Source organism: Ictidomys tridecemlineatus, chromosome 10, assembly GCF_052094955.1.
Source record: "Ictidomys tridecemlineatus isolate mIctTri1 chromosome 10, mIctTri1.hap1, whole genome shotgun sequence".
NCBI classification, from domain to species: Eukaryota; Metazoa; Chordata; class Mammalia; order Rodentia; family Sciuridae; genus Ictidomys; species Ictidomys tridecemlineatus.
Genome location: NC_135486.1, coordinates 66,987,145 through 67,014,212, shown reverse-complemented (window position 1 = coordinate 67,014,212; position 27,068 = coordinate 66,987,145). Strand labels below are relative to the sequence as shown.

Here is a 27,068-nt window from a genome sequence, read left to right as displayed (position 1 = left end):
CTGTAGTTCTTGGGTTTTGTTTGCTTTGTTTTGTTTTTCCTGATAACATCATGACATGGTTTGGGTTTTAGATTAACATTGACTTCATTAAACAAGTTTTGTATTCTTCCCTCCTTTTCTGTTTTCTGAAAGATTTTGCGTAAAATTCATATAATTTATTTCTAAAATACTTCTTACAATTCACCAGAGAAACTATCTAGGCCTAGGGGTTGGTTTTATGTGAGTTGATTTTGGGCTCTTGGGTTTTCTATTTCTCCATCATGAACTGTGATAGTATTTGTCTTTCAAAGAACTTACCCATTCATTGTGTCTATTCTTTTCATTTAGTTTTCTCTTTCAAGAGTAAAAATTTCTTTAGTGAAATTCAAATATATGTCCTATCATTCTCATATTAGTTGTTCTGTATTGAAGATGTCTTGTTTTTCTGACTGCTTTGAAAACATTTTCTTTACCTATTGTTCTCAGCAATTTAACTATGATATGCTATGCTTTGGTACAGCTTTCTTTGTGTTTATTCTAATGAATATTGATTGATCTACTTAGAGCTGTGATTTGACGTTTCTAAAAATATTTAAAATTTTTTAACTATCATTTAAAATGTTTATCTTACCATATATTTTTCCATTCTTTCTTGAATTCCAATTATATATATATATATTCTTTCCCATCTGTCATTTTGTTTTTCCTCATGCTTCAGCTTTGATAGTTTATATTGACCTGTCTTCAAATTTACTTCTATATTCTTCCAAAATGACCAAACTAATGATAGATCCATCCAGCAATTTCATTCTTTCAAATACTATATTTTTTAGCTTGAGAATTTTCATTTGTTTCATCTTTAGAATTTCCATTTCTTTATCAACATTTCTATTTACTCACATGTCCAAATTTTTCTTCCAGTTTTTAAAGGTATTTGTAACACCTATTTGAAGTCCTTATGTGCTGATTTCAATATCACTGCATCTTTTTCTTCAACTGTCTTTTTCCTGAATCCAGGTTATTTTTTTAGAAATGTGCTTCTTCCCAAATTGAGCAATGCTTTCTTCCAACTATTAACTGCTGGAAATTGAGGGTCCTGTATTGCTAAGAGTCTGGATTTTACTGTTTCTCAACTTTTCTTCCAGCAAGCAATTTATTACTGGCCAACTAGCTTGACCATTTCAAAGACTGTTTTATTAAGTCTTTGTTAGGACATGTTTAGAGTAGTCCTTTCTCTGGGCAAGGGGATTCCCCAGTCCTTAATCATGACCTTTCTAAGAGTCCAACTGAACACCAACTCTAAGTGAGGCCTCTCTACCTGCCTGATTCGAATGCCTGTCCTGGACTATGCAATCTCCTGAAGCTTCCTTCAGTTTTCAGGTCCCCAGAAGCTGCTCTCTGCCAGATTCTTTGAGTCTCCCTTTGCTTATCTGCAGCCCAGCCTTAACCCAAGACATCAGAGAATTCCACAAAGGCCTCTGGATCCATGTCTCTCTGTGTGCAGCTTCCTGCTGCCCTCAGTTCTAGTTGCCTCGGTGGCACAAACCTTGATCTTTGCCTTTTCAACCTGTCAACATTGCTGTGTTACTAAAGTCTATCTTTGTACTATGACAAGATGCTTCTAGGCAAGAAGTTTGGGAAATTGTGAGACTCATGTCATATCCTTCTCTTTCCTCAGAGATCGGTCACTCATTGCCTGTTATCCAAACTCTGAAAACAGGTGCTTCATATATTTTGTCCAGTTTTATTATTGTTTACAGTAAGACAGCTGGTCAACTTCCAGAAAATTTATCACAATCAGAAATGTGCTCATTCATTGTTACTGACCCTTCCTTTCTGCTCACTCTGGGACTGAGGATGTAGGCTTGGGATCATGTAACACTTGTGTGTTCTCTGCTCATGATGGAGAATATGGTACATTTACCATGTCCCTTCCTTACCTAAATAGATCAGAAAGAAATTGTTAAGATAAACCAAAAAGTTGTTGGACCCTCTTTTGGTCCATGGCCTGCTTTTGGGAGAGGCAGGGTAGAGAACAGGTCCTATGCAGGGAATGCTCTTCAGCAAGCTCTATATCTGGGTTTCAGAAATCCTGATAACTTTTGTTTTTTAATGCAATTAGTGATTACTTTTGCAGAAAACCCATGTAATTGTTCTCTTAAAATCAACCCAACCCTCAATTTAAGTTTTTTATTTCTTGAATCAAAAGTTATTTATTATCTTACTCTTCTTCCTTTATTTTGTGGCATTAGAAACAGAAAAAAAAATACTGTTCTTCTGGTTTTAAATGTATGCATATAAAACACAGGGAAGTTAAAGTTCTACAAAGGCAAGGCAAGGTGCAAAAATCCAGAAAATTTTGCAGCTATTTCCAGGAGAAATTTTCATTCTAGAAGAAAATATAGAAAGATAAAGAGTTCCTTAAATAGGCTTTGCTCCAAGAGAAGAAAGCCACACTTGGAAACATGTACACATCCCACAGCACTATGGACAAGTCTAGGTGTGTCATTTAGCTTTGGAGTTAAAGTCTTAGTTTCTTTATATGGAATAAAGAGAACAAAATCGGGTCCTAGTAATCATGCAAGTTAATTCATAACCAAGTAACCCAGTATCTTCAGTACATATAGTTATTTTGATTTGGCCAAGAACTACATTTACCACTTTAACAATAATTCTTTTGGGGGGTGGAGAGAGTACTGGGGATTGAACTCAGGGGCACTCAAGAACTAAGCCACATCCCAGCCCTATTTTGTATTTTATTTAGAGACAAAGTCTCACAGAGTTGCTCAGCGCTTCACTATTATTTATTTACTTACTTACTTACTTTAGTGCTTTGCTTTTGCTGGTTTGAACTAGTGATCCACCTGCCTTAGCCTCCTGAACTGCTGGGATTATAGGCATGTGCCACTATTCCTTGCTTCAACAATAATTCTTAACATTTAAGATTTTGTATCAAAGTTTCTTTCTGGGAGAGACTCATGATTCCCTGATATTGAATACAACATTGTTATCTATATTTGTTTTCTCAAGGAAGATAATCATAGTTTACATCATATGTGAAGCTAAACCTCATCCCAAAATGTTAACAAAAAACAGTAAATAAACAAATTGGGATATTTTAATTACTAAACAAGATGAGGAGGAAATCTTTAAAAACCTAAAATACACTTATTGCAGTAAGTATATCTCTCCTCCCTATTACACTGTAGTTTTTCCCAAACTGTCATGACTTCAACTCAATAATAACTTTAGAATCTATGCTTTGCAGATTCCAACTATCCTACATGATCTCATATGGTTCCAGGAAAGAGCTTCTACATCTGAAAATGCTTCCTTATGTGCTTCAAAAATATATAAAATCATTTCAATAAGGGCAAAGACATTATTCTTCAACAAGTAATAAGGTTTATAATGCAAATGTCCTGGAACATTTTGAGTAATGCATTAAAACCCCCACACTGTGGTATGCCTAATGTGATCAGACCTTTCCTGAAAACAGTTCTTGGCTCCCACACCAGAGCCAATCCAAGCCTGCTGTATCTCTCTTAGGTCAGTTTCCAGCGGAATGGATTCACTTCAGATAAACTGGACCCTGAGATGAGAATGCCCAGGGAGCTCACCAACCTCCTCCTTCTAGGCTTTACATTCAGAGAGGGATGATGCTGGAAGAATGGAGAATTCTGTGAATCAATTTCTCCAAAACTATCCACAAATGGTTCAAAGTATGGCCTCTAGTTTTTAGCAGCAACCTGTATGAAAACATGTGTCTAAAAGGTGTCTCTAAGAAACACACAAAAAATAGAATGGGTTGAACAGTGGAATCTCACTCCCTGAACCGGTTGAATGTCGATACTGAATGGATAAGTGAATTTATCAGGGAAGCTGTAAAGAAAGGCATTGACCTCAAATAATTTTGTTGTACTTTTTCTATATAAAAGATTTAATTACTCACCTCTCTTTATAAGGATATTTTGAAGACACAGTCTGTCTTCCTTAGAAACCATTGTTTCTCTGCTTTGTATGAACTGTCCACAGTATGATATTTCTCTATTATACAGTGATGGTGGTAGTAGATAATGGTTGGAATTTCAAGTGTATTTACATGGTAAACAAGTGTTAGCAACTCTGTTAGTTTGGTTTGTTTAAACTGGCCTGTGAAATGTATAATCCACTACGCTAGAGAAAAGAAAAATTGATAGGGCTTAATTAGGGCTGCTAGATAAAAAAAATGGAAGAAACAGATAATCCAATTCTTTTCTTTCTTGCCATAGTGACTATTTATTTTCAAAATATTTAATTGACACAAAGCGTATATTCAGAATGTGTAGTATGATAATTTAATATGTGTATACATAGCCAAAATCAAATTAATTAAGCTCTCCATCAACACTTATAGTTACCTTTGTGTGTGTGTGTGTGTGTATACTCCTGAAGACAGAAAATCTGCTCTTATCAATTTTTAAGTATACATTAGTATTAAATATAATCACATGCTATGTGTTAGGTCTCCAGAATTCATTATTCATCTCATAACTGAAAGTGTATATCCTTTTGCCAATATCTCCCCATCCAGCCCACTTCTCCAGCCCCCGATGACAACTGTTCTAATCTCTGCTTCTAGGAGTTGGAACTTTTTAGATTCCACATATTAATGAGGTCATGCAGTATTTATTTTCACTTAACATAAGTTTCTCCAGTTTCAACCACATTGTCACAAATGGTAGGATTTCCTTCTTTCTAAGGCATACTTTCCACGGTATGAGAATGTTTATCCATTCATCTGTTGATGGACATTCGAAGTGCTTCTGACTCTAAGCTACTGTGAATAATACCACTACTAACATAAATGTGCAAATATCTCCCTGGGCTTCGATTCTTTGGGGTATAGATCTACAAGTGGAACTGCTAATTCCATGGTGGCTGCATCCTTTCACTTTCCCACGAATAGTGTACAATGATTGTACTTTCTCCATTAGCCATTGTAGTGAGTAAGAAGTGGAATTTCCCTGAGATTTTCATAACATTTCCCTAATGGCTAGTAATGCTAAGCATCATTTTTGTGTGCTAATTGCCCTTAGAGTATCTTCCTTAGAGAAATGGGTTTTCAAGTTCTTCACCTGAAATATGAATTGCAGATAAATAATGAGTAATTGTCTCAATTTAGCTAGCCCTCACACAATTTTGACAATATAAGTATACTTGAAAAAAAAATGTGGTATTTATCTGAAATTCAATTTTCACTGGGTGTCCTGTGTTTTTATTTGATAAATCTAGCAACAGTAGAAAGTGAGAACTTGGCAGATCTTAAATAAAATCTTTAAATATTTCACAATTTTGTCAAGGTGAGCTCTGAAATAGTTCAAGGTATTTTTGTGGGTGTTTGGCCGGTAGTCCTGCTTTATTAAAAAAAAAATGTAATTTCATTTTGAGATCCTCCAGACTAAATCATTTGAGCTTCACAGTCTTTGTGTAACATTATTGGACTCCCTTAATGAAATTATAACTCAAGCAAGATATTTCATTCTCTTGTAGTAAATTAGCTTGGGCCGTGAGAGTTCAGAGAGAGCAAATCCTTTCCTGGGTTTATTCTTCTTGTTTGGTAGAATGCAGAAGGAGCAGGCGTTTTATATTCGGGTTATTTATTGTTCTCTTTGTGTGAACATTATATTGTTGCCTGTCCCTGTTGGAAACAACAGCTGTTAACAGGCTTCTGAATGAATTTCAATGTGAACTCCCCTGGCCTCTGGATAGCTTGGCTAAGGAGAAAACAGGCTCAACCTCAGGAAAAAAATAAAAATAATAATAAAAAAAGGAGCAGGTTTCAGGCTGTGTCCAGATGCCTGAAGGCTAAGGACATATAAAACCACCAGTGAGTGTTTTCATGAGAAAAAAGAATCACACTTTGATCAAGGTATACAGTGCCCGTGGGAGCCCCCAGGAGAGAGTGCTCCTCTGTAGTGCCAGAGGCAGACAAGGCGCAGAGTGCAATGTGAACACTGAAGCCCCACTAAAACACCCTGCCCTTAGGGGTGATGCCCTCAGAGGAGGGAGAAAGACATCAGCTAGCAAAGCAACTAAGCCCTTGGTAGAGAGTTCACCCAGCAACTTGGTAAGAAAAGAGTAAGTCACTCTATCGCAAGTCTGCACCACACTGAATAAGCAGTGATGGCATTTCCATCCGTAGCCTTTTAATAAATGTGGTCAATATCCATCCTGCAACAAGGAGTTTTGCAGATGCAGGGGCATCAGTGGGCAGCTGAGAATCCCTGGGCTGAGGGGCTCATGTGCTGTGTCTCTAGCAGGCTGTGTTCCAGTGCATCAGGTTCTATGCACACAAATACTCCCAACTCCTCGCCTTTAACTTAGTCAATGGAAATCACTAAGATGAGGATACCCTCCTTGAGCTCCCCTCCTTGGTCATTTTTTCTCCCAAAATACCTCTAACCTACAATTCCTTCACCTCTCTGTTTAAGAGGAGTTTCTGAAACTGTGGAGGAGATATTTTATTGGTCTTGAGTGGCATTTTCTGGATTGGTCCATTTTGTCAACTGTGCTGTGCTTGATGCCTGGTACCCAGGATGCCTGGCCACCTCACTTTTGACTTCCTGGCTGCCAGGCCATTGGCAAAGCACAGTTCTGGAATTGCATCGTCAGCATCCATCATACTTGGCCATTTCCAGGAGGGACTGTCCAGACCCCCCGCCCTCGTTGTCTTTATGCCCATCTGACCTCTCTTAGACATCTGCTCAAATGCCCACTAGGTAACATGGCTATGGTTTTAATAAGCCCATTATAGTCATGCATTTCAAGCCCCTAAAAGAAATTCTCCTTAACGAGGAATGACAATTGAATATAATATAATAATTATAATGAGGAATAATAATGGTCTGGTTCTCTATAAATTATAAATTGTTTTACTCATCCTAGTTCCTCTCTGGGATGTGACCTTGCTATGATGGGCTCTGGCTCACCCACCTGGTAAGTAGATGCAAAGTTGCTACCTGAAGACAATTACTGAAAGTTTTAAGGGACAGGAATGAGAGCAAGGAAGATGACAAATATAATCGAAGAAAGATGAAAATCATAAAGTTTCAAATTGAATGGAGAGAGGAATTTGATAAAATGCTGTCAGAAATTCAATAAAAGACAGAGCCAGAATGAAGTGTCTAAAACCAGAACGACCTTTCCACCTCCCTTATCCAACCCCTCGGTAATAAGAACATATGAAAGCATTGAGTTCTTCTGAAACTCGATGTCAAAAGTGCATTTCCTGTTCTTCTCTTTCCAGACAAAGTAAGCATATTGTCCACCTTCCTCGCTCCCTTCAAGTACCTGAGCCCCGGCACCACCAACACGGAGGACGAAGACAATCTAAGTAAGCGGCTCCCTCCCCTCTGCCTCAAAATGTGGAGGGGTCCTTGCTTGATATGGGGGGTTTTCTGCACTGTCCCTAAACAATGAGATCCTGGGGACCATATGAGAGGGGCTCTGGTCTTCCCCAAAGCGGGAGCTCTGCTCCCATCCTGCCAGGGAGCCCACCCTCCTCTGCAGCGCCATCCTTACCTGCAAGCACCTCCTCCCACATAGTTCCATCCTCACCTGGAATCCCATGCTCACCTGGAGGCCACGATCACCTGAAACCCCATCTTTACCCAGAATCGCGTCCCCACTGCAGTTCCATGTCTTATCTGGACTTCTACCTCCATTCTTTTGTGGAGTCCCATATTTATCTGGAATCCTGTCCTCTCCTGGATTCTCACCTTCAGGTGCATGCTAATCCAGAGTCTTGTCTTCACCCACCATCTCAACCTCACCACGTCTCACCTGGAATTGCACCCTCCACCTCACCAGGGACCATCCTTACTTTGGGGTCAGGAATATATCAGTAATTTCTAAGTGACAGAGGACCCCAGGGATTGTAGGAAATAATCCAGTTTTTTTAAACCATCTCCTTCTCCCTTTCCTTTGTTTTCCTCTTCAAACCAAAAAAAGAAAAATGATTATAGTTTCTTAAAACATGGTTTGTACCACTGTTGAACGAGGAAAGAGTTGGACTTGAGGCTCTGTGTTGAAACAGTTCTGGCGCATAAAACTGGAGAATCGCCAAAGCAGCAGCGTCAGGGTCCTATTTTAAACAAAGCCAGTTTAGAAAAGGGATCCAAGCAGTCTCTTCTGCTCAGCTTAATAAGGACAGCCAGAGTAGACATTGCTGGTGATGTGTGCGCGTGTGTGTGTGTGTGTGTGTGTGTGTGTATGTGTGTGTGTGTGTGTGTGTGTGTAAGAGAGAAAGCTAATCCTGGGAGCCCTTAGCTTGCACTATACTCTCCTCTCACTTGTAGCATATTGTAAAGCATTTAAAAGAGGCGGACAAAACATTCCCAACCACATGAACACCTTTTTTGAATTTTAATATCACCTAACAGATGGGCTACTTTTTCTCAACTAAAATGAGCTAAATTGTGCTTGTTGTGGATTGGAGAAGAAGCAAGGTGGCTGCTAAGGTTGTTGCTTGGACCACAAAGAAGCCATGGCAGGGATTTCCATGGGAATGTTGTCCATCTTGCCATCAGTTTTTAGGAATTGCAGCACACCTGTGTGATGGACAACCCCTCTCCAGTACTAGTAATGGAGCACAGAGCCTTGTACCTGAGAGGCAAGTGTTCTGCCAACGAGCTATAACCCAGTCATTTTTATTTTGAGACAGAGTTTTGCTTTGTTGCCCAGGCTGGCCTTGAACTTGCAATCCCCCTGCCTCAGACTCCCAAGGAGCTTGGATTATAGGTATGCACCACCACACCCAGCTCAGACAACATAATTATTAATGCTAGTGGAAACTGAGTTTATTTCCCTGTCTTACTCAACAAAAGCAAAATCATAGAATCACCCAAGGTTAGAAGCAGAGCAAACATTCATGATTATAGACTTGGATTCCTTCATTTTCTGGAGGATCAAGTGAAGGGATAGAGAACAGGGGAAGACTCCACCAGAACCAGACAGGGACTCTTAATCCTGTCTTCAGTTCTCTGCTCAGCAAGGCATGCAGTGAACATGTGGCTATTTATATTCTCTCATAATCTAAATTGGAAAATGTCCAGATCAGCCAAGTTATTGGGTTATTTCAGAAACCTTTAATATATGGAGAGAGAAATCTGAATGCATATGCAGGTGGGGTGGAGTTCTGACGCGTGGGCAGCGCTGTGTGGGATACTCCTGGCAGGAACTCCCACTCTGCCTACTGCTGTCTGCTGCTGGAAGCCTAGGGGAGTCTAGTCTCCACAGAAGAAAAAGAAAGGAAGTAGCGAGGCTAGAGAAAGCTGGGGAAGTGAAGAAAGTGGTTTTCAATGTACAGAAAACAGAAGCCACCCTTCAACAACAACCAGAGCCCAAGACCTTGAGAAATTAACTATCTGGAGCTTTCACAAAGTTCCTGTTCTGCTCCTGAGGTGTTGAAAGAGTGACCCACCACGAAAGGTCTCCCCACACCACCATCCCACAGCAGCAGACAGACTCCCTCCTGCTGCCCGCACAGTCGGGAAAGCAGAGCCCCCTGTGAGCTCCAGGACTTGGCATGCGCTCCTACCCTCAGACTTGCGAGCCTGGCAAACTCAGACCATGAATTTCACCTCTCAGAGCCTCAATGCCTTGTTTGTAAGATGAGAGTCGTCAGCCCCCTGAATCATGGAGTTGCGGAGAGGCAAGGACTCAGAAACTTTCAGTCAAGATTGGCTAATGCTCATTTCCCCCTAATTCTGTTTATTGGCCAGTGGGTAAAGACTTAGAGATACAAATAACTTCTAATTGTTTATCATATGTTAAAACGTTTTAGAATGCTTGGGAATCTCATTTTCAATCAATGGATTGATTACCCCCTTTTATATAGATGCTGTTAATTAAGTAGAAAATGTTACTATCATATTGTTTAAGATAGACCTCCAAATGAATGGGGCCTACCTTAATAGTCCCCTCTAAGTATTGTCAATGAAATCTTGCTGATTTGCTGTCTGAATGATATTGGAAAATGGAGAAAGATGTTGTGGATGTGGTATGATGTTTGTGTGTTTGTGTGTGTGTATGTGTGTGTGGTATTATGGTGAGTATGTGGATGTTTGTGTGATGTGCATGTAGTATGTGAATATGTGTGTATGTATGAGTGCAGGGGGACACAGGTACATGGAGAACACACACGTGATCCTGCTCTGCAGCCTCTCGTCTTGTGCTCTTTCGTCCTGGTGACCTGGTGTGTCCAGGCTGCTCTGATGTGAAGATAGTTCTTATCTAACTATGGCATGGATTCAATCATTCGGTAATCTGCTATGCTTCCCTGCCTCTGCCGGGATCCCTGGCAACCTGGCACATATCACAACTCTTGTCTGAAGGTGTGAGTCACTCGCCTTAAAGACACTGAGGGGGGTGACAGGGAACAGGGAACCAGGACACACACAGGACATACACACTCTACCTGAAGGAGGTGATGTCAAGGAGGGTCCTGGAAACCAATCAGCAGCAGGCTGAGTGTGGGCTGAGAGATGCCCATTCAACACCATGCTTTCAAGATCCATCTGCCTTTCCTCATGAGCTCTGGAAACTTTCTCTTACCAACACTGGCTCCCTCACCTCTGCTGACCACTGCCCAGAGCTTGAGATTCAACCCAGATAACCCACGAGGAATGATCAAGAAAAAGACTTCAGACTGGTCTCAAATCCCACACCTGCACCCTTGGGGATCTGGTGGAGGGGGGGGCTCCTAGCCTGCCATAGCCGCTTACTCCTGCACACTTGCAGTATGGCTTCATGGGGTCATGGGTCATCTGCCAACTGTCCATCCTGATGCATCGTCATGCCAATGTCACCAGCAAATGCCAAGACCAGGCTGCTGTCTGCCAACACAGCCCACAGCCTCTGGACATGCACCCTAACATGTCAGCTTTCTTGTGTGCCAAGTCCTCCTTCCTGTGCGAATGAGAACTCAAGCCACCTGCCACTCTCCTACCAGTAAGCCCTGCCACATAGAGGAAGAGTTGTTCCTTTTTGTTAACTGGGGCTGCTTGGCAGCAGAATAACCTTCACCAGGAACAATATTATCTCTTCAAATGTAGCGTGGCGCCTCGGATGGCTGGTTCTCTGGAGCCCTCCTGACCTGGCAGACACACCAGTGTCATTATTAGTGATGCATGTGATCCCAATGATGCCAACCCATGAGGGGAGCCGAGTGTGCATAATGACCAGGCGGCGGACGCTGGTTCACAAGGGAGCCAGCAGAGGAGGAAGAGGCCCATAAATAAATTCACAAGCAAGTCCAGGCTCCTGCACATGCAGCAGATGAATGATAGTAGTGAGATGCCATCAAAAGACCCCAGCCTCCTCCTGGCATCCCCACTTTTGAATGATGGCAACCCAGGTCACCAGACATAACCAATCCCAAAGAATATAATTTCACACAGACAGTAAAATTTAGCCACAGGTATGCCAATATCAAATTTCGCTCTTCTTCCCCAAAATGAAATTCTTTTAGTACATTAAACCTTTAAAGTTAGCACTGCAATTGCTGACACTTATTGTCAAATGAGATAATGTGCTTATGAGGCTCAGGAGACAAGTCCATGTGTGAGAGAAGGGGAATGGAAATAATTTCATTTTACATTTTCCCATACAGATGCCTCCCTGACTTACACATTTTCTTTTAGTGCCTGGCAGGCTTCAAATTGCTCATGATTGTCCTATTACTGCTTGTGGTATTTATCTAATGTAGTTTGAAGTTATTTACCTGCCTTTTTTCTAATTTCCACAATGAAAGGACATATGTAACTCTCTGAAAAGACCTTATAGAAGTCACAGTTCACAGACGTCTCCCTTTAATACCGTCTTGTAGAATGAGACCATTTGCCAATGTGTTTAGGCTGAAGGGACATGCACAGGACTGTGGGCACTCAGGGATGCCACCCACCTAGTCTCAGTGGGGGGTGGATTTCATTACAGAACGTGTTTGGAATCTAGTCAGGAATTTTCCAAAGGGGAAGAGATGTGATATGAGCCCTAGTGGGGCAGGTGAGGTTGGTGGAGGGGCCCTGCCCTCCCCACAGAGCCTCCCGTCTCTGCCTCCCCACCAGAGTAGGTGCCCATGCACATACACAGGCTCTGGCTGTGTTACATCCCAGGTACTGTTTACCTCCTGGAAGTCTCTGTGGGCTGGTAAGAAGCAATGGCTTCTGGCACAAGTTAGTGACCCTGAGAAGTATTCCAGTAGCTATGGGGTGTGTGTGTGTGTGTGTGTGTGTGTGTGTGTGTGTGTGTGTGTGGTGGGGGGGAACGGAGCTAGAAGGAAGCAGGGGATAGAAACTTTTACATGAATCCTGATGTCTGCTGATGTGACAAGTGACCCCAGTCTGCTGGCCCCAATAGCACCACCAACAGTAAAGAGGCCAGTTCCTAACAGACCTACTTCCAACTCTAACATCCTACAAGTCTATGGGTGTCAATTGGCAAGAATAAGAATTATGTGGAAGAATGAATTTCAGAGATGAATTAAAGGACAAAGGAATTCCTCTATCCTCTTATGAGCCATCCATCTAAATTGTTCTAAGTGTGCACATGTGTACTTTCAGAGTCACTTTCACTGCAGAAGTCCCTCAAACCCCACCATCCCAGAACCTCTGGGAGAATCTCAGGCCGCTGTGCTTCATGCCCTCAAAGGCTGTGGAGAGTGACTGTCAGAGTTTTGGGTGCTCACGATCACCCAGCATCCCAACAGCAGAATGCGCATCTGCAGCTCCTGCAGCTCCCAACAAGCCCCAGGTGGAAGCTTCTGTTTCCAAATCACACAATGGGCTCCTGAGGTCCTGAAGCCAAAATGGCCAAGGTCTCACGCTAACATGCGGGTAGGGCAGAACTACACTGCTGGGCTCCAGGGACAAGCAAGCCAGCTCACCAATCTGTGCCATGAGGTCTGGAAGCTGCTTCCTGAGAAAAGGTCAAGCCTCTGCCAGCGATGGGTCAAAATATAAAGAGTGACAGCTAGGGAAAGCACAGGCCTACATGAGACAGCTCCAGGATCAGAATGGAGGGAACAACTCAGAAACAGTATATCCCTGGCCCAGCCCTAGCAGGAGGAAGAACAGAACCATCCATCTGTCAGACAGACTAGGCATGCATGAGGCAAAGTCGAATTTCCTTTTTCTTGTCTTTTTTATCATATTTATTTCACATATGTATGTGTGATATGATATTTGGGCACACACACAAATATATATATATACACATGGTGAAATGATTACTGCAGTTAATCAATTGACATATTCATTTCCCATATCACCACATGTGTGTGTGTGTGTGCATGTGTGTATGTGTGTGTGTGCATGTGTGTGTGTTAACCGGACCTTAAATCTACTCTCAGCCAATGGGCAAACACCAAATCCACCAGAGGCACCCTTAAAAATACTCAGAGAAAGCAGAAAAGGTGCAAAGATTTGTGACATACCTCCAGGGAGCAGTTCCCAGGCAGCAGGAAAGACAGGAGCAAGCAAAACGTCCCCAACGTCTCCTCACAGCCCAAGTGTAGTTTGGTATGTGCACAGACCCAAGGACAGGAAGTACAGGACTGGGCTGGGAGTCCCCGGTGCAGACACAGCCCTCTGCATTCAGGTTCTGAAGCACAGGGATGGTGGGCCTCAAGCATATGTGGAGATAAGTAGCTTCCCTCGCCCACATTGACAAGTGAGAGCTTTCCTGGTCTCCTGACCTTTTATCTGTGGGTTATTATATATGACCATTGGGTATGTGAAGCCTATTAGCTAAATGGAGAAAAAAATGAGCATAATTTCCTGGGTCAGAGGAGAGGAGTGTGAGGTATTTAATGCCTTCCGTACGGAAGAGGAGACTGTTAGCCTGTAAAATCCGAGTAGGAGCCTGAGAAGACCCTGGGGAGGATTGCTGCAGCAAGAGCCTGGAATGGCCACCAGGTACTGGGTTTCAGTACCTTCCAGCAGCTTTGCAGCAGGGGAGGGTAACCCTGTGAGGTGGAGCTCGGCTGGCACCTTCTCCCAGGGCCTGAGGTGGTACTGCAGGAGGATTGTAGGTGTCTATGCTTCTCCCACTGCACCCAAGTGGCCCTAAAAGAAAAGATTAGGTTTTTGCTTCCTATGCACTGGTGCTCAGCAGATTCTGGCTAGTGTTTATGAGAACAAATGTCTGCCTCGCTGGTCAAGACAGAGACAGGGGCTTTGCTGTGTGAGAAGCCAGTGCTGCACCCCGCTTGGCCATGTAGGAGGGAGTGGGAGGCTTTCCAGGTGGTAGACCATGATCTCCAACCCAGCACACCAGAGATGAGGGGATGGCTCACCTGTCTTTCTGGGGTATACTGGAATTTCTGGAAAAAATTGATGGAGAATTCCAGCAAACAAATAAACAGGGAGAGAACAAAAGGAAACAAATGAGAAGTATCTACCTCGCCATTTCCCTGCTCATATCAAAAAAAACTGTCCCCTGTGGTAGTCATGCTTGTTCACCTTACAGGAAAATACTATTAAAATCCTCATTCATGACCACCCACAGCCTCATAGGCATAAATGACTAAGGAATCATTTGCTCTCTCACCTGCTGGACCCCAGACCCTGTGGAGCAGTCACTGAGCCTCCTCACATCCCGAGTCTCCCAGGACAGAGACCAGAGCCCAGGCCCCAGCTGGCTTTGCTGTGCTCGCTGGGATCCAGAGTCCAGTTAGAACATGTGGGCTAGGGTGTGCGGGCATGTGGGAAAGTGCATATGGGCCCATGGAAAGGATGCTAATCTCTCTAAACAGGGGTGCTACCACCTTGGAGACTCTGGCTAGTGTCTAGGTAGAGACCAGAGTCTGCACCCTCCATGGGTTGTTATTAATTACTAAGACAGGGCTCCCACCCCACAGTGATTTGTGCCATGGAAAACCTCAATTATAGCTATCATAGAATGTCGAAAGCTTAGGGGAAAAGCATTGTGCTGTGAGCTCCCTTTCTCTAAGATACAACAGAGGTCATCTGATATGCTGGCCACTTTAATCACACTAACAGTCTTACTCAATCCCCACATTGTAAGAAATCAATAAGAAATTAGAGCACTCCAAGCAAGTTCCAGGCAATCTAGTGTGGGGGTTTGGGAATTGTATTGTTTGTTCCTTTTTCCATTTGTAAGTTCAGTTTGGAAAAATCACAACAGCTAATCTGATCTGCTCCCCTTTGGCTTGAAATACCCTTAATGGTAGACTTCCTTGCGGAGTACATGTATACCCAAAGTACATAATGACGAACAAAAATGGTCAAGGTTCAGTGCTTGCTGTTTATTCCTACTGAAATGGATTGTAAATGAATGTTATACACCTACAACTATAAAGTTCTCAGATGCACACTTTTGAGTAAGATAACTTCCCCAAATTTACTGGTTTTCAGAAGCAAATTGAGAGTAACAGAAGCATTCACAATTCAGAAAATTAAACCAGCAAGTTGAAATCACTTTCAAAGCAGAGCCTAGCGCCTCCTACTGGCACAACCTCCCTATAGAGACCTGTGAGACTTATGGCTGTGTGATAAATAGCTTAACCTCACTAAGAGGAGGCAGCACACTTGGAAAAGAACACGCTCACCTGTCAGCATAGCTCTCAAAGTCACCTGATTTTCAAAGGCATCTTTTGTACCTGGGAAATTGTACTTCTTTCTTTATTATCCTCCAACAACAATGTCACAAACCAAGAGGTGGAGAGCACCTGTGCGTCAGCAGGTCTCAGCCTGACAGCTTTCAGGCCGCTTGAGGGAAATCTGACCACATGTAAACATCCAGGTCCCCAGCGCCTGTGGTTAGCTATAAAAATTACCCTCAGTTTCCACTTGCTTAATGAGAAAAATCTCATTCACAACCTGCCGCAGAGACAAGACCTCCCAGTCCCTGAGAACACATCTAAAGGGCATAAATGAAAATGTGTCTGTGGTCCTGCCTGACCAGGTCAGCTCACCTGGTCACAAGGGATGCAGACTGTGACCTCAACTTTCTCATGATCTTCCAAAGAGCCCCAAAAGGGGTGTCACTATACAATGGCCAACATAACGAGGGAAACTACTTGGTCCATAAAAATCAACTTTGTAGCCACAGCACAGATGAGGGCAACCTGTGACTCCTAGGATTGAATCATATCAGCCAATTACTAAGCTGCATAGGCTTTGTAAGCTACTTCACCTCTCTGATCCTGAGTTTTCCCACCTGTAAGGTGGTGATTCTACTACCCAACCCCAAAGCTGATGTGAGGAAGAAGAAACATAGCAAAGTCTGGAATAAAAGAAAACAGGATGACTCACTACCAGAATTCCCAGGGTATTTTACAGCAAACTTGAGTTTAGCATTTCAGAGGCATACTCCTCAATGAAGGGCACCAGGCCCTCAGGAGGTGATCTGGTAATTCACAAGTGAGATTTTTCTAAACAAAACAGCTTTATCAGGAAACAGTGGCCCAAGATGGCTAGTCCAGAAAAGTTAAATGATCTCTAAATTCATCCATAACCTGCAGTTAACAAGTAATTATTTTGCTAAATTTACTTCAGATAATGTTTTGCAGAAAGAATGAAACATTACAGATACAAATAAGGGCACCCCCTGGCCTCTAATCCCATCTCCCTCCCTTCTTTCCCAGGGGGAAGTTTGACTGTACCTTTATTATACAGGTGTCTGCAGCTTTACCACACAGATGTGATTACATGAGCAATAGATAAAGTTGGTGTTCTTCTCATTCATATTTATGATATCCTACTATGGATTATTTTGCAAGCTGATTTTGTCACCTAACATTTATTTCTGAGATTTATCTGTATTGAAGCATATAGATATAGTCTATCAGATATAATTGCTATACATTTTTCTGTAATATAATTATACTACAATTTATTGCTATTCCTTTAACTGTGGGAACTTAAGGCATTTTCTAAGTTTTCAATTTCGCAACAATACACTGCAATGAACATCTCTGGAAAGGATGCTAATCTCTCTAAGCAGGGTGCTTCCATGCATGAAAGCTTCTGTCAGGTGCATCCCAGCAGCAGAATCACTGAGTAGGGTATGGACCCCATGCTCTTCATTGACTGCTCCCACAATGCCCTCCAAAGGAGTTGTGCTTGTGCTCTCTACCACTGACCACTAGGTGCATACTCCAGCATTCTATTTTCAGTATTTGCCTAGCTGGATAATATGGCAAGAATATCAGGGGCACAAGTCCAGGCAGCAACCAGGGTCCCTGCTGTCACCACCAACCTGGCTGCCTGGAGCATCCCCAATTGTCCATTCAGACCCATGGTTCCCACCCCATCACATGGACACATTGACTTTTTGTCTAATGCCAGTGCAGTTCCCAGGGGATGACAGACTTGGTGTGTGTGATGAGTTTTCAGAAACCCTAGGCAATTCCAGTAGTAACAAGCCATGTACCTGTGGCCCTAGATAAAGCCCGTGGGTTGTTCCTCCAGGATGGAGCTGGGAAACACTTTTTTGGAAGGCCAAGTAGTAAATAGCTCATACTCAAGAGTCATGTGATCCCTCTCACAACTCAGCTCTGTTGTTTTTACTTGTAAATAGATGGTGTGCCTTTTGCCCACAAAATGATCTACCAAAACAGGTGGTTTTCTGTGTGCCTCCACTTGGTTTGCTCCTAGCCATCCCCTCCACCTGAGGCCTCAGGAGACCCCGGCCTTTCTCACCTCCCATGTGAATTAGGGACTGAATATTGCAGAGCATGTCACCAGCAGAGCCGTCTTCCTGGGGTGCTGGGGGTATCATAGGCATCAGGCACTGATCCTGGAGACCCTGAGAGCAAGTGGGAAGGGAAGGATCTCCTTGTTGTAGGAAAGGCTTTTGATGTTGCCAGGAAGGGCCCTGTGTCTTTTTCATTCTGGGGAGGCACTGGCAGACAGGAGGGAGGGTACAGGGGCAATGACATCACAAACCACCTTTGGAGCAGCTGATGGGGAGCCATGAGCATGACATGCTCCTACTCACTCCCCTCTCTCTGCTTCTTCTCAAACTCAGCTCTGAAGTCCCCCAAGGATGTGGGTCCTTCCTTCCATGGGCACCTGGTTCCCACAGGTGAACTCATTCCTCACACTCAGCATAGGCCATTCCTTAGAGCACACTTCATAGGCCCTGCTCAGGGTACTGATGGCAAGAACTTCATAGGAATGGACTTCAAGTTTCACAACATGGTCATTAGTAATAGTATCTATCACAAGTGGCGACCTGCCAGAGCCCTGGGTCATGACTAATTTGTTCTCACCTCCAGGTACCAGCAGCACTGAAGTGAAGGAAAACCGCAATGTGAGCAACCTGGGAACCAGGCCCCTGCCGCCAGGGGACCGGGCCAGAGGAAGCACACCCAGCATAAAAAGGAAAAGACCCCTGGAAGAAGGGAACGGGGGCCACTTCTGCAAACTCCAGCTGATTTGGAAGAAGCTCTCATGGTCCATGACACCCAAGAACGCCCTGGTCCAGCTGCACGAGCTGAAGCCAGGCCTGCAGTACCGGATAGTGTCCCAGACAGGCCCGGTGCATGCCCCGGTCTTTGCAGTGGCTGTGGAAGTAAATGGACTCACGTTTGAGGGCACAGGGCCCACCAAGAAGAAGGCCAAGATGCGGGCAGCAGAGCTGGCACTGAAGTCCTTCGTGCAGTTCCCCAATGCTTGCCAGGCCCACCTGGCCATGGGCAGCGGCACAAGCCCATGCACAGACTTCACCTCTGACCAGGCCGACTTCCCAGACACGCTGTTCAAGGAGTTTGAGCCATCGGCACCCAGCGAGGACTTCCCAAACTGCCGCCCTGTGGACACCGAGCTGCTCTCCACAGCCTACCGGCAAGGGCGGCTACTCTGCCATACTCTGGACCTCATGGGCCAGGCCCGGCCGGACAGGGCCAGACCGGCCCCCGCAGCCCTGGGTGAGAGGAACCCAGTGGTAGTGCTGAACGAGCTGCGCTCTGGCCTGCGGTACGTGTGCCTCTCAGAGGTGGCGGAGAAGCCTCGCACCAAGAGCTTTGTCATGGCCGTGTGCGTGGACGGGAGGACGTTCGAAGGCTCAGGACGCAGCAAGAAGCTGGCCAAGGGCCAGGCCGCACAGGCCGCCCTGCAGGCCCTCTTCGACATCCGGCTTCCTGGCCACACCCCCAGCAGGAGTAAAAGTAACCTCTTGCCACAGGTGAGATTTCTCAGGTAGCTGCCTGCAGGTGGAAGGATGCTGGGATGGATGTAGCTGGGGCTCCTTGCCATGATGGGGGAGTGGGCAGGCCCCTCTCCTCTTGTGGCTGTGAGCAGAGTGCATCCCTGAGTTCTGGCTGTCCTAAAAAGTCTCCCCTTCCTAACCTTATTGAAAGCAATTTCCAGGCTTTTTGGAGAGAGAGAGAATCGTGAGAATAAAGGAAATAAACAAAGGAATAAATAGAGGAACAAGAATGTCAACGCTCCAACTTAGCAGAGGTGGTGACGGAATTCATGAAGCCAGGTGATTTTTACCATGATGACACCACATGCCAGGGAGAAAGGGCAGCCAGTGTGGAGAGGGTCACACCACAGGAAGGGCAGGCTTTGTTTGCCAGTCCTCTCAGTAACTCAGGAGGCAGCTGAAAAGAGCAGGAGTCACATAGGTGAGTTGTGTGGGCATCTGGTTGAGTTTCTAGCCAGGGAGGCTGGAGAGACTAAGCAGGTGGGGATTGTCTGGTTGGAGGCCAGTGGCCTCTGGGGCCCTAGATGCATGCCAGGTGGGGGCTCCTCCCTAGGACACTGGTGGAGTCTCAGGGTCAGAGGGCAAATATGTGCTGGAAGGCAGAGGTCGGTGGAAATGAAAATTAACAACTGGAGTCTTGCTTTACTCCGCCAACACCATCATTTCCCTGGCCTCTGCATGCTCGATCATGGGTCTGCTTTCCTACGTGAAAAAAAAAAAAAAAAAAGAACCATTTTTAGCATGGCCTGTGTGGCAGGAACTATTCTCATACTATTTTAAAACAGCCTTATTCTGCCAAGTCTTGTAATTGCTTATTTATGCAAATTATCTTTTTTCTTATCATTGTGAGAATTATTTGTGGGCATCACTAATGTAGTAGATACAGAAAAATTATCTTTATTCATTTGGGGCATCAATCAAGGAAAGAAACACTTTACATAGTTAAAAGGCACTTAGCCTGGTGCGGAATTCATCATAAGTACATGATAATTGTAAGTTATTTCTGTGATCGCCACCATCACTGCATCACAACACCTAGAAAGGAATCCATTATTTTGTGGTGGGAGATCACGAATCTGTTAAATAAAGCTGGGTACCACCAAAACCTCAGCTACTTGTTCATACTGCATGCAGACACAAAGTACATAAAGGACTCCCACACACGGAGTCCAAGCTGAGTAGAGCACTGACTTATTTATTCACTCCATATTTATTTGATTCTGAGCAGACAGGGGATAGACAATGGGCAAAGCAAGTGTTCTGCTTCTCACAAAGCCTGGACAAGAGAAGAGAGAGACTAAATAAATGAGGTACTCAGATGGAGAGAGGACTCCTTCTCCTCCCACCTCTACCTCCTGTTCATTCACTTAAGTTCGAATATTTATTAAAACCTGATGATCATTCGAGGCTACAGGTGGGAGGGGTTTAGACCATAATCTCCATAATCTAGCCTTTAGACCTCACCATCAAATAAATACACAATCCAAGTGAAAACAGGGAACTACAAAAGCAAGAACAGCTTCCAGACAGGTCCCCACACATCTCCCAGTGGACCTTTCTGGGACTTGACCTTCTCCTTTCTTTTGCCTACATCTTATTTATTTTCCTCTCTTTTTTCTTTCTGTTCTGTTTCTCTATTATCCATCCTCTGAACTTGCCAAAACAGCCATGAATGTGCTTTACCCCTGCTGCTTAGGGAAGGGCTGAGCAGGGCAACTTGTCCCTCCCTGAGGCTGCACATGACCTTTGGCATGACCTTGGTCAGGGAGTGTCTCTTGCCACCTTCTTGGAGAGGTCTCCACCAGTGTTCTGTGCCCCCCCCCTTCCACTGCTATTTTACTCTCATCCAACCTGATACTGCTATAGCAAGACCCTGGCACCCTGCCAGGGGCTCTCAGCCAGGCTGAGATTCCTCCATCTACTAGGAAATGTCCTCTGCCTCCCCCACCCCTCTCTGCAGCTTCCCACCCTGAGAAATTGAAGGATGTCAGTGAATTCTGGGTGTGATGCCTCCTTCTTTCATGTTGTCAGCCCTGAGCTCTCACGATGGAGAAACCAGGCAGCGCTACCACTTTGTAATAGTCATTTGACCCCAGAATGCAGCACATCAGTTAAAGCCACGGCTGCTAAATTATTTTTCTCTGACAGTCTGCTAACCACTCCGACTGGATGATGAAGGGCGCAGAGCGGCGTGAGGGTTGCAGGCCATTCATCACACCATGGCATGCCTCCAAGCAGGGGGGCTTGTTATCCTCCCTCTCAGCCCCCTTGAGATGTGCACCCCTCAACTGGGTGGGGGCCAGCTTTGACCAAAGGTCTCAGGACAGGGAATCCCAAGCAGTTTGTATTAAAACCTTGTCTCAATGGAGTCTGGATTCAGGGGCAGGTGGGGGGGAATCAAAAGAAAAGATTTCAAGAATCACTGTAAATGCTGCCTAAACCCCACCACCCCAGGAACTCTGCCTGTGCATCTGCCTGTCTATAAATCATGAACTGCTTATCAATAGTACATGGAACCTCCATCTATAGGTCATAGAACCATCTATTCACCATGGACCCCCATCTATAGAGCATGGACCATCCACATTCATCTTGCTTCCTGCTCAGCCAGATCCCTGTTCCTAGGGGCAGCATGACTATGGAAGCATGACTCTTACCTTTAAGTCCCTAGAAATATGGCCCTTCATGATCTGTATGCAACTTCTCTCCTAATAACAGCTATGGGTGGAGCTAACCAAACATCTTCTCAAATCTGTACCCATGCTCTCAGAAAAAGGCAGGCTTGGCCTCCATTGAGCAATGACACCTCCACTAAAGTCAGCTTTAGGAGCATGGTTGGAAGAATGCAATTTCTGCAACTTGGGTACTGAAAAACATCAGTATTTAATATTCTTTGCCCAAATATCCATGCTTTGCTACACACAGGCAGTCAGACTGCCAGGACAACAAACCAAAGTGTGTTTCAATGATCCACATGTCACTTCTATAGCTGCCAATAGATGCTGGGTCTGTTTAATGCTTTAACCAATGGCTGGGACTTACCAACAAAGCTTCAAAGCTATCTTAGTAAGAATTCTCCTGTGTAAGTGATAGTCTGTGAAGAGTGTTTCATGTGTGACAGCTCATTAGGAATAGCTAGAGTAGCATGTTTAAGATGCTGTTGGAAGAAACGTAGTAGGTTCTCCAGTGGGATCAGCAGTATGCATTCCAGAAAGTGGAACCTCCTGGTTGTTGGAGAGTCCTCCTGATTCCTAGTTGGAGAACTGCTCTGCCTGGGACTTGTGCACCTTGAGAGTATTATGGGCTGTTCTCAGCCTCCACCTGGGGTGGTTACACCAAAGAGCAGGTCAGGGTTTTGCTTCCCAGCAAGAACAATTGTAAGGCAGCAACACCTGTGCCAACTTACCTCCAAAGCCTGTATGGTGCATCTGTGGGCATGCTCTTAGTCATTGTGCTCATAATCCAGACCTGTTTGCAGTCGGGATTCTGAAACAGTAAGTTCCAAAGCATGATATTCTCAATGAAGTTTTAAATCACAAGTGTGATTTTTCTATAATTGCATCCTCACCCTTTTCTGTACCTGGAGGGTGTGTTGTAGAACCTGCCTGGCCTCACACTCTCAATTTCTTGAGATCTGACTCTTGGCCAGAGTGGATAAGCCAAGTGTCCATTAAATTCTTTAAAGCATGGGGCAGACTTCAATGTTCAAGGTTTACTATACTGACAGAGTATGCAGGCCAGGGACTCCATAAATATTTGTTGATAACTGCAGTACCCACCAGGAGATGGCTGGGAGGCTCAGTCCAAATCCTTCATGTTTTCTTTATCTGCAACTAGTACAATATTCCTCTGGGCTAACCAGATACTTGGAAGTAAGAACAAGACCACATGAGAATATAAATACGCATTACCTTGGAAGCATAGTCATGAAAAATGATAAAATCACAAAACCTATTCTCTCTTTGGTCTTCACTTCCCACACCTAGCATGAAAGAGTTGAATTCATAAAAGCATCAATTCAGCAATAAAAGCATATTTTTTAGTATTTCCTTTCCATGAAAACTTGTTAGAAAAGAGAACAAAGTATACTATAGTAATGCTATTTTTTAAAAAAATAAAAATCATCCTGGCACATAGTAACTCTAAAAAAATAGTTTATTGGATTAGTTGTAGACTTCTCATTCATCATCAATTAATTATTTCTTTTTTTTTCATTTTTTAAAATTTCTATGGCAAGATCATTGGTGTTGATATGCCTGCAAAGAAAAGATTTAGTCAAAGAAACTAAAATACACCTTTCCCTTGGAGTAAGAGAGGGAACACCTTTGAAACTAACTCATACAGATTGGCTGCTCGAATGGAGTCCTTTAAGGTCATTTTAGGGAAAACTATCCTTGTGGCTTCAGTCCTAGCTAAGTCTTTCATTGCACCACATGCTTCCTCAGTACCTTATTCTATGTCCTGCTCTTGGCAGCTATTAATATTAAATGGGGGGAAACAAAACATGGGAATATACAAAATAATTGAAAAGAACCACTTTTTTAAGTTTTGAGCATTTTAAAGCACATTTTGATCAGACTGTTGTACATGGTCCCATTTCATGAAGTGTGTTCCTAGAATTATCAGTGGACCTGGGGACAAAGTCTGCAGCCACTCTAGCAACATTTGCACTGCAGGACACAGATAAGCTGTCTGCACCAGGTCTCAGTCCTGCTCCTGAATGCCCGGGTGACCTCCAGCTGCCTTTGACCACTTCGCAGATTATTTTTCTAGTCTCATTCCCTCCATGCTAATTCATCTTCTTTGAAAAAAGCAGCATTTTTACTTTTGGAAAGCAGAACTATTCATTAATATCACCATAACAAATTAGCAATGGAAAGGTCCCCAAAGTTTAAATAGACTTAAATTAAAAGTGAATAGGTGTGGAAATTACATTTGCTTAGCTTTGAAATAGCTTATTGCCCCCTATGCCTAAACTGGTTTACCTGAAAACAGATACGTTTCTCTAGAGACAGGACATCCACCCACATAAGGTCCTCCTCACTAGACTAGGTATGAGGATCCCCTCACACTTCCTCGAAGCTCCAAGTAGAGACAGAAAGTGCTGACTCAGCCATTGGCCAAGTGTCAGCCTGTGTGTGACCCATTCCAGAATGTCTTCTGAGCTGATACGCAATGCGGCTCTACAAGCAGAAAGGAATGATCCTGGATTCCCAATGCTCTTCTCAAAAAGGTCGGATTTCTTTACACCGCGGCAAAAGCATCCATTCTAGTTTATAGGCAGCTGTAGTTTGACATTGTTACAGCTTTTCTTAGCTCTGACTTCCTAACATCACCCTGAGGAGCTGGGATCAGGGTCAGAACTCAAGGCACCCTGGGACCCACAAGAGCAACAGACCGTGATATGAACTCCACCTCAGGAGAGCATCTGTCCACAGAGAAATCCAAGCAAAACAGGCCTCTCCCTCCTGCTGACTCTCTAAACTTACCAGCCAATCTGGGGTCTCAGGAGATGTTTCTCTGAGCTCTACGGTGGTTACCCGATGATGAGGGGCTCCAAGCAGCAGGTAGCAATGCCTCTTCTCCTTTGCCTTTCTCACTACTTAGAGACTTGACCCCTGACCACTCTCTTCAAAAAGTTGGAAGCATCAGGAATCAAAAGTACCTCCTCCAGTGGAACTGCCCTAGGCATAGCCTCAAAGCTGGAGCTGATTCCAGTAGAGTTTAAAAGATACCTGAGCCACTGACTTGAGAGGACCTGATCATCAGCCCTAGAGTGGGGGGCTGCCCCTCACCCATGAAGGATTTCCATCTAATTTTGTGGAGAAAGAAATAAAGAAAAAGGCACTCATAGTTTACTCTCATTATATGTATTATTGAAATTGAGCAATTTGTGTGGACCTTGTGCAAATATATCTGCGAATCACTCACCTTAAGACAGCAGCACATACAAGTGCTTATATGCCACCATTCAAGTCAGAGAAAATCAGCTTATTACGCCGACTGCCAACTCTATGCTTCAGTCAACCCCAAATTAAGCATCTCTCAATGTCCCATCCCTTCACTAACCCATCTTTTCATATCCCCCTTCCCAAAGCAACCAAGATGATGAGATCTTTGCTGTCTGAACTTCATCCCTTCCTTTCATACCATCTAGTGTCAGGAAGTAAGTGTTTTAATCAGCTTTTCATTGCTGTGATCAAAAGACCTGACAAGAAAAACATAAAGGAGGAAAAGTTTGTTTGGGCTCATAGTTGCCAAGATTCAGACCATGATCGGCCAACTCCATAGGTCTGGGCCCAAGATGAGGCAGAACATCAAGGCAGAAGGGGTGGTGGTGGAGAAGAGTGTCTCAGAACATGATGGCCAGGAAGCAGAGAGAGTTCTGTTCATCAGGGACAAAATATAAACCCCAAAGCCATGCCTCTAGTGACCCACCTCCTGTAGCCACTCCCTACCTACCTTCAGTTGTTGTGTAGTTAATCTGTATCAGTGGATTAATCCACTGGTTAGGCTACACCTCACCCCTCTTATCATCTAATGATTTCACCTCTGAAAATTCTTGCACTCTCTCATGAATGACTTTTGGAGGGATACCTCATAACTAAACCATAACCGTAAGAAAGTGGATAATTAATTTGATTATTAAATAATTATTTGCATAATTCTTGAATAAGAGTCCTAAGTATGAACGAACATATGAGCCGCTGGCTTGGACCCAGCCCACATAAACACCAGGCAGATTCTTTGTCAGAAAGTGTGCATTTCAGTGATCCATCATGGAAGAAAGGACATTACCTGCATTGGTGCCATGACAGCTCATCCATTCAGCATTTCCTAAAAGAAAGGAAAGCCAACTTCTCTAACCCACAGAACGGAGCGTCCTGGGCGAGGGGGTGTGAGGCTCGCAGGGCTATACCCGTGGGTAAATGTGCCACCCTCTATGCTGCACTCCTCTCCCAGAAGCTCAGGCTGTCTGGTCAGCCTTGAGTACCCACAATCAGTTCACTCTCTGAACCACTCACTAACCAAGGAAGAACAGTTCCTTGGCTGCCTTTTTATAGGTTAAAAAATAGTCTTTGTTTAGCTGTGAAAATGCCTTTCACGGCCACTCAGCCTTGGAAAGGGAGGGAATCGTTCCACCCCACAGAGAGGAATCACTGGCGTGTGCAACAGCAGAAAAACCCGTGCAGCCAGGTGAATCCAGGGAGGGCGGATGGGTGGCACCTTGGCCTTGGCACTGGCTTTGTGCCCACCCCTGCCTCTCTCTGAGCTGTGGCGGTGTGGCCCTGGGAACAAGTGTTTGAACTGAGTACTGTGAATTTGGATCTGTGAAGGGAAATATTAGCGATGTAAACTGTGTTCATAAAAACCCTGGGAGAAGGAGCCAGCGCCTTGGCTTTCACCACGTGGGACGAATGTGAATTCCACATTCTTTCTGAGCATTCCTCATGTGCTGGGGCAATGAGAATGTGCCTTTCCTATTAGATAACATGATGGATTTTCCATCTACAACCCTGTATACCTTGGAAAGAGGAGAGCCTGTGGCCAGTTCCTGCCAGGGCTTGTCTTAACTCCTTGCCCAGCTTTTACCATCCCCTTTGGGTAGAAACTAGTTGTTACAAATTTGTTTTCATAAATAAAACAGTCTCTCGTGGAGGCTGAATGCAAGAGTTTCTAATATCAAAGCAGGTTGAGGGTTGAGAAATTAATTTGTTTAGAAGCTGTCTGTTTGCCGTTATGAACTCTTATGACATTCACTGATATTTCACATGTATACACGATCATCATCAAGGGCTTGAAGCAGGGCAGGCTCTGGAAGGGACTTCCTGACAATAAAGCCAGAAATCAATTATTAGAGATGATGTCAAAAT

At 44.1% G+C, this 27,068-nt stretch overlaps 1 protein-coding gene across 4 annotated transcripts in view; it reads left to right on the top strand.

The window, feature by feature from the left end:
• The window catches only part of Adarb2 (adenosine deaminase RNA specific B2 (inactive)), a 479,503-nt gene that overhangs the window by 314,832 nt on the left and 137,603 nt on the right, over nt 1-27,068 (top strand). For 3 of the 4 annotated variants that reach the window (XM_005320333.4, XM_040278723.2, XM_040278724.2), the window contains exons 2-3: nt 7,268-7,354; nt 18,263-19,170. In XM_005320333.4, coding sequence (XP_005320390.1) covers nt 7,268-7,354; nt 18,263-19,170 — 995 coding nt within the window. The remainder of the gene's footprint in view (nt 1-7,267; nt 7,355-18,262; nt 19,171-27,068) is intronic. The other variant, XM_078023135.1, reaches the window with a different exon arrangement.